This window comes from Diabrotica undecimpunctata, chromosome 9 (assembly GCF_040954645.1).
Source record: "Diabrotica undecimpunctata isolate CICGRU chromosome 9, icDiaUnde3, whole genome shotgun sequence".
Classification (NCBI taxonomy): Eukaryota; Metazoa; Arthropoda; class Insecta; order Coleoptera; family Chrysomelidae; genus Diabrotica; species Diabrotica undecimpunctata.
In genome coordinates this window covers 51875190-51884050 of record NC_092811.1, presented here as the reverse complement: position 1 = coordinate 51884050, position 8861 = coordinate 51875190, and the positions used below count along the sequence as shown (strand labels likewise).

The 8861-nt window shown below is 32.6% G+C and overlaps 1 protein-coding gene across 1 annotated transcript; it reads right to left on the bottom strand.

The window, feature by feature from the left end:
- Positions 1-1019: 1019 nt before the first annotated feature.
- On the bottom strand, positions 1020-1664 carry LOC140450723 (uncharacterized). Its single transcript, XM_072544393.1, has one exon. The coding sequence runs from the start codon at positions 1662-1664 to the stop codon at positions 1020-1022; it is 645 nt and encodes a 214-aa protein (XP_072400494.1).
- Between the last annotated feature and the right edge of the window lie 7197 nt (positions 1665-8861).

Genomic DNA, 8861 nt, shown 5'->3' with positions numbered 1-8861 from the left:
AGAACCCAATAATCGTATCGGATATGGTGGTTTAAAAAAAAATGACTAATTTTTTGACCATCATAACTTGCAAACTCTTTCACGATAAACTTATTTTTTTCGGTAATAAAACCTTGGACATCTACTATTAAGCACATGATTACAGACTGAGTTTGTGTAGTGCATAATTTGTATTTTTAAAAGAATTTTCAGTCATGCGCATGTGAGAGTTTCGCATATATTGCCATAATTAGCACCTGACCCTTATACAGTCCTCATACGGAAAGTCTCTCATTAGATACAATTTTACAACACCTGTACCTGCTCTTTGCATACAGCTGCTCCCTATTTAAAATAAACTCCCTAATTTTCAGGTGCTCATTAATTTGCATACAGGTGCTCCCTAATTTGCATTCACCTGTTTTGTATAATATAAATATTTTACAATTGTTTCACAATTTTTGTTAGAGGGTTATATGTGAATTCTTTCTCGTGAAGTATTAGACAATAGGCTGAGATATCAGAGGTTGTTGGTTCATCTGTCTCAAATTCTATACGAAGCACAACAGATCCCGATTGAATTACTTCTTTTTGACGAGAGCAGTCAATGTGTATAAGTGGAGCAATTGTTTTAAAGTCAATTGGATTAAATATGGGTTGGTTTAAGGTCATGTGATAATAACTCTCCTGGAAATTGGCAAACATTTCATATAGTTTGGCAAACCTATTAGTCTTAAAATCTAGTTAAAGATCATTATAGGGATACCTCTCAGAATTTAAAAACACTTGAATATTCTTTAAAGTGCAATGATCAAATTTACTCATATCTTTTGTTAATTTTGATTTTCTGTTATTTTGAAAAGCAACAACAATGTGTCGCGGAGTTTCTATTTTGGTACTAGTCCGCACTGACCATATGTGACGTGTAGAGTTATTTAGGGCTGGATATTCAATCATTTGCCAACTTCGAAATTTAATAGGTAGTTCTTGGTTTGTATGTGAAATTTTGTTTAGTCGCAACTGTTCTCGAATACTAGGAGTTACATGTGGTACCTCCCAATATAATTTAGTAATGCAATTTTTGGACGCTCAGTCTCATCTTCGCTTACTACTGCATCAATATCATCATTTGATCGAATAAGTATCAATTCTTGTTTCATGTTCATAATAATTTTTCTAAAATCTTCAAAGAATCCGGATAATAATCTTAAAGGTATACACACATTAAAGTTTCCATTTGAATCCACCAAAACATTGTTTTTAGGGACTTCACTATTATTTTCCATTCTACTCATTTTTGGAAACCAACCAGCATTTTCCAATAGCAAGCTTTGATTTTCGTTAAGGCTAAGATAGTTTTTAATACTTGATACTAATCCTACATCACGTACTGAGTCAATTATTACCCCATTGAATTCAAAACGTAGTTCACGAAACAAGTAAGCTATACTATTATTAATAAATTTTATTTTGGTTGGTGTTTTATTGTCATGTGTGGCTAATTTGCCCTCAATATAGAGGAAACTATTTGCTGGAAACGTCAAACTATCCAAATCTTGTACTGAAATACGGATGTCATCATTGTATCCCAATTTTCCAGGAATGTATGGTTGATAAGTGTGGAACTGATAATCTTCAATAGTGTTATCATTAAAAGGTTGACCAGTAACGTGAAGAATTTCCATTATACCAAGACTTTAAATCCTAACGATTGAAGAAAGCGACGATTAGATGGAGTTATTTGTTTAAAAGGTAATCTCCTTTTATATGATTTTGGTAGAGATGGAGTTATTTTTTTAGAAGGTAATCTCTTTATATATGTTTTTGGTTCGCGAGAAAAAACTAAAACCATTATATACGTTTTCTAAGATGTAGATTTACAGTAACCTCCTCCCCTCCAAAGTCAACAAGTTTACCTGCTTGGTTGATAATTTTTAGTGTAAGGTTAGAGATTGTTTTAATACTCACTGGATAATACAAAATATTTTGGGGTACCTCAACTATTTTATACCCAGTTGGTACGGTTGGGAAAAACTGATGGATAATGTGAACTGGATTTCCGTTTAAATAGGATCCTGATGCTATGTTACAGTCAATACATAATGCGTTTGCACCCCAAATCTCCACTGGATTGTCTGAGATATGTATCTGGTTTGCTGCTAGTAGCCCTGATTTAAATCCAAATAATTTCCCAATAGAATTCGCGGGAAGAAATGAAATTTCTCTATTACTATTAATTATAACTTTGGAGGATGATAACTGTGGAGTAATTTCTATAGTCGCATCACTATCTCTCTTTTTCATGTTTTCTTTTATAAGTTTTGTAATATCATCTAATTCATAAGACCCCTTTGGTAATTTATAGGTATAAGTAACATTTCGTATATTCCAGAGAAAAATGTTATTGTTTTCATCGATATTTGGAATACTATTAAAACTATAAAAACTAGTTACCCCAATTTCGTAATCGAATTCATCTTCAAGGTAAATCGGAGGATTAAAACTATAACTCAGATTTGAAGCGTTCCCAGTAAGCGTAAAGTTGAAAGACATTGTTTTAAAACGTAAACAATCAATGTTTGCTATTTATAGTAGTTGTATAGAAAATCTAAGGAGTAATGACCACACCTGTATGAGTCGTTTTGGATTTTATCTTAATTGTAATATATTTTTACATCGCCATTACTTAAAAAATACTTTATTACGCTTTTTGGAGGGAGTAAGTCTCCATAAGAATCAAAGTAAATTACGTTAGACTTAGATTTTGCGTAAGCTACCCAGTGGGTTCCGACTCCTTGATTAGAATCTAAATTTATAACACCACACTCGTTTTTATGAATTTTTTTTGGCATATTATTTCTCATATACACACCTCTAAACAAAGGAAGAGCTTTACCATGCTTTATTATATCAGTACTTGTTAAAGCATGATGAGGAAGATTTAGTTTTTTGAATAAGGCTTCAAGTATAATCCATAGCCCTTATAAGGTCTTAGATATAATCCTTTGCCTTTCTGTTCCATGGCTAGATTATGGCGTTTTTGTTCTTCAAGACTAATTCGATTAGCTTTCGCATCTCCAATGGTCTTGTAAATAGTAGTACCAAGGCCCCCAACAGCAGATAAAGCACCGATTAGTGGGAGAAGTAGGGGAAGGAATCCACCTTTCTTTGGTGTTTTAATGATCCTTTTTTTCTTATTTATTCTTTTACGAAGAGAACCACCTTTTTTGCGTCTAAGACCCATTCCCAACTTACGTTTTCCTTTCATAGCTGTTGTAACAAACCAAGCAGCTGCCTTCTGTCCAAACGGTGTGTCTTTAGATTTTACAATATCCCAAGCTTTGTTTTCTAAAATCTGATCCGCCTTGTGTATGGTTGATAAATCAGTACTTGTAGAGTATGCAATATCGTGGTGTTTACAAGCCTCGTCTAGTTTATTAATTCTTTTATCTCCCCGCTCTAATCTTTGTTGTAAACGAGTTCCTGGTCCACAATATGAATATCCTGGAAGATGGAGTTCTAATGGAAGCTTATTTATAATTTTGTTTAATAATCCACGCCCTTTTCTTTTTATATGCCCTTGAATCTTTTTTTTCATGGTGTCTCACTTATATATATAGTAGATGGGCTATATATACCCCAAAGTTTTAAAACATTTTATTAATGAAGATTGAAAAGCAGAAACTCTCTCTTCCTATTTCTAACCATGATGAGGTTACACAGGAACAACATGTAAAACATGGTTATCTTTTTGGTGGCAACAGAAGGTTTTTAGTTGTTGGACCAAGTGGTTGTGGCAAGAGCATCCAAATGGTCTAAGATTTGAGAATATATATTTATATTCCAAGTCGTTGTATCAACCAAAGTATGTATATTTGCGAAACTTGGTTGAGCCAATAAAAGAAATTGGCTTTGAAGGATATAATGATCCCAATAATGTACCATCTCCTGATGATATTAAAGAAAATTCAATAGTTATTTTTGATGATATTCCATCGTGTGATCAAAAAATTGTACAAAGGTATTTTTGTTATGGGAGACATAAAAATATAGATTGCTTTTATTTATGTCAAACATACAGTGCTATTCCAAAACAATTAATTAGAGATAATTCTAATTTACTTGTAGTTTTCCAACAAGACTTTACAAATTTAAAACATATTTTTGACGATCACGTTAATATAGACATGACTTTCCAACAATTTAAAGATTTGTGCTCAATCTGCTGGAAAGACAGATATGGATTTCTTGTCATTGACAAAGACTCTCCCAAATCAATGGGTCGATATCGATATGGGTTCGATAGGTATATAAGGCTTTAAACTAACATTCCTAGTACACAATGGATCCTAAAGTTACGCGAAAACTGCTTTTATCACGACAAGCGTTGAAGAAGAAGTATCGTAGTTTAAAACATGGCATAGCTCAGTCTCAATCTGCTTTAGAAAAAAATTATAAACCTATTACACAACCACTTAATGAACTTTTACATAAACTGGAAACTGTTCCGTCTATTAAACAAGAACCACAATATTCGTTTGATAAACCAATCAAGTTGAGTACACCAAAAGACTACAAAATGCGAAAATCCAATTATCGCTTAGCATTTTCTTCTCCAAATACGAGTGTACTTCCTGGGGGATCAAAAACACCTACCAACTTTGGTGATGAATCTATTATTCCAAGGGAAAGACAACCAGAAGAAACTTTTGAGTCAGAAGGACAAACTAATACCACGGATGAGGATATTAATCGGTATTTTGAGGATACGCTTAGAGAATTTAATCAAATGATTACAAATCCAGATATAATGAATCAATTTTATGAGAATTATACATCACCTTTACCAAAGAAATATATTAAAGCTAACATTGAAGACACAAAAGGTAATTTTGACCATGATTTAGGAGTTTACCATGATTTTGAAACTGAAAAATTTTCTATTGGAAATTCTCTAATTGATTCTGATGGCGCGGATCTTATTATCAATAATATAAGATACAAGGGCACTCCAGGGCTCTACGAGCTTTTATTTAAAACGAATCCAGTATCGTTTAAAAAAACAGATGTTAATGAATATGTTGATATTTTACGTAGAACAAATGCGATATATAGAAACAATAATCCTGACTTACCTATAAAAAGTATTCCGTCAAAAATAAAGGATAAATATAATTTTATTATTAAACCAGCTTTGGAAACGAGACCACAACCATCTAGAGTTCGTTTAAGTTCACTTCCTGGAAATTTAGCGCAGGGACCTGTTACCCGAAATTTAGCTAAACATTATAAAAAAAGGGGTGGTGCACTTTTCAGAAAATATAGTGGGAAGCCATTAGAGTATAAATACTTTGATAATTTTAATGAAATAATAGATAGATTAAGGTTATTAATCGCATCACAAGCTGCGGGAAACGACGGATACGTGAATGAAATTATATCTATAATTGAAGAACTTCGAGAAGGTGGAATAATACAATAATGCCAATAAATCGTTTCGGAACTCACTTTTTATCCGAGTCAAAAACTTGTAGTGATGACATTTCGGTACCCTTATATTTTACAGCTAATCCAGAAACTTTTTTTAGCAAATGTTTTTATCGTATAAGAGGACATGAAAATTTAAAAATTAATAAAAATTATTATATTTTGGAAAACATGGAGACCACTTTTTCATTTCCGTTTAGTTGTAAAATTGAATCCGTTTTGAAAGTACTTTATTTCGATGGATTTGTTAAAATTAATTCTAAAACATATAAATTGAATGAATTGGTTGGTGTTCAAATAAAAAAGGGAGATACAATTCAATTCAAGTTAACTAATTTACCTTTAATAATTGTAGACTTTATTCTCCAGTGTCCTTTAGAAAAAGATATATAAACACGAAAGTGTAGATATAATTATCAAAATGCCTGTAAGTAAATTTGGTAACCATTTTTTAAAATCATGTAAAAATTTATCAAGACCGAGTAAACTATATTTTGTTTGCGACGCTTCTACATTTTACAGTAAATTCGTTTTAACACTAAGAGGAGAAAAAAAATTAAATTTGAATAAAGAATACTACGTTCTTGAAAATGGTGGAACAGCTTATGTCTTCTCCGTAAATGGAAAAATAGAGAGCATACAACATTATGCATTTGACGCTCCAGTAATATTAAATTCTGTACAGTATAAATACCATGAATTAATAGGTAAAACTTTTCAGAAAGGTGATAAGATTTCATTTCAATTAGGCACTCATCCCAACGTATTGGTGCATATAACTATCCAATGTCCTTTAGAAAAAAATGTCTAAAAGTCAAGTAATTGAAGAGATACATAGACCAGCGAGAAAAAATTATAGAAGAAGACATGTAATCATAAAAGGGTTAAATGATTTGGTTCAAGCAGATTTAGCCGTAATGATTCCTTATGCCAAAGTGAATAAGGGATACCAATATATTCTTGTTGTTATAAATGCATTTAGCAAATTTGTGTGGGCAGAACCTGTTAAACGAAAAACGGGAATTGAGATAACAAAAGCAATGGAAAAAATTTTGAATCAAATGAAAACATTTCCAAAAAACCTTCAAACAGATTTGGGAACTGAATTTTACAATTCCAATTTTAACTCTCTTATGAAATCACACAATATTAACCACTATAGTACATTTTCCAATCTAAAGGCAAGTATCGCGGAAAGAGTAATAAGAACCATAAAATCAATGTTGTGGAAGCAGTTTAGTTTACAAGGGTCTTATAAATGGGTAACCAATCTTTCTGATATTGTAAAAAAATACAATAATACTAAACATTTAACTACAGGTTTCGCACCTAGCCAAGTCAATGAAAAAAATGCTGGGAATATAACTGCCTATAATTACCTTAAAACCATTGATCCCAGGAAACATAAATTAAAAGTTGGTGATTACGTCCGAATTTCAAAACATAGGAGTTTGTTTACTAAGGGTTATTTGCCCAACTAGACAAATGAGATTTTTAGAATAAGAAAAGTTAAGTAAACCAATCCAGTAACTTATTTGTTGGAAGATTCACGAAAAGAAGAAATTCAAGGTGCTTTTTACAGTGAGGAATTACAAAAAACCCGGTTTCCTGATATTTATTTAGTGGAGAAGGTGTTGAGGAGGAAAGGCAACAAGGTATATGTAAAATGGATGGGAATGAATAGTTCTCATAATTCTTGGATTAACAAAAATAATGTAATAAATTAAAACAATGTAATAAATTAAAATATATTTTTTTAAAATGTTTTTTAATTTTGTTCTATATATTACAAAGTTCCTTATCAAAATTTGTCCTAATATTAGTGAAACATGTCTTATATCTAGTACAGGATTAATAATTTTAGCAGTTTCATCTATCCTACGTCGGAACCTCATTCTGTCAGCAACCATGAATTCCCAGTATCTGGTTCTGCATGGACAATTGGCTTCAACGTAGTGAATACGAACATTTTCGTTAAATTTGACCATTGAATAGTCCAGGGTATCTATAGAGTAACTCTAAAGCTATACCATAAGTCGTCTTATTTATATTCTTAATGGGCTCCATAATCTTAAGCCCGGATTCAATCGGGTTGTTGGAATCCACCCCCAGCTTTAATATTTCTAAGGAGTTGGTAAATTCTTCCTTCTTTAGGGTTTCTAAATGGTAATTAAGAAGCGGTAGTATTTTCCATATTGATGTTATTGAATTAGCACCCAACATGATCTGTGAATCACCTTTGATAATTTTTACAACTAACATGCATGGAAGCTGCATGAATTCTAGCAGAAAATCTCCATCTTTAATTGGTTGCTGGTGATTTCCCGCCATAAAATTATCGATCACATTTTTATGGGATAAAAATTTGATCCAATCGGTTTGACTGAATAAGACACAATCATGTTTGTATCCACTGATAATAACACTTGGTTCAAAGTTAAATTCGTGGGCTAAACAGATGGACACATATTTGGTATTTGATGGGTTTAAGTAAAATCGACGTTCACTTAAAAACACGTTAGACATCTGCACTTTACCACTCATTGTTAAAAACTAAATAACACACACAATACAAGACTTCTTATACCCCTTTACATGTGTTCACATATCTAGGGTGGGAGAAGGTACGCAAATTAGCGAGCACATGCAAAGCTGTATGCAAATTAGCAGCACCTGTGTGCAAATTATGGACAGGTGTATGCAAATTAGGGAGCACATTCAAATTAGGGACAGCTGTATGCAAATTAGGGAGCACATTTAAATTAGGGCAGGTGTATGCAAATTAGGGAGCACATTCAAATTAGGGACAGGTGTATGCAAATTAGGGAGCACATTCAAATTAGGGACAGGTGTATGCAAATTAGGGACAGCTGTATGCAAATTAGGGCAGGTGTATGCAAATTAGGGACAGCTGTATGCAAATTATGGCAGGTGTATGCAAATTAGGGACAGCTGTATGCAGGTGCTCCGTGCTCCTCTGCTCCTACGCTATTTCCTCCCTACTGCTATATTGTAAATCTTCCAGTCATTTACAGGCTTTCCCCGAATGAACTCTTGCATAGGTGACATCCAAAATATAGTACCATTTTCTGGTCTGTTGAAAGGTTGTGTTCGAATATACCAAATTGTAAAAATTTTCTATTCGCCATGTCAAAGATAGGAGTAAGTTTGACAAAATTATTATCTTGGTATAATTGAGTATTATCACACAAATGAATATTTTGTTTGATTGATCGAAATTTATTTCTAGACTGATTTCCCTTAAATCCCTTGTTTTTATCTTGTGACAAATACATGTTACATTGTGGCAAAGTATGATAGCACAATAATATGCAGATATTGATAAAATATGTCAGTTCAGGGTGCATAGACGCACCTTTAGCTGTTAATGGGTT

Coding starts and splice junctions, on each gene's coding strand:
- LOC140450723 (XM_072544393.1), bottom strand. CDS start 1,664: ATGGAAATTCTTCACGTTACTGGTCAACCTTTTAATGATAACACTATT.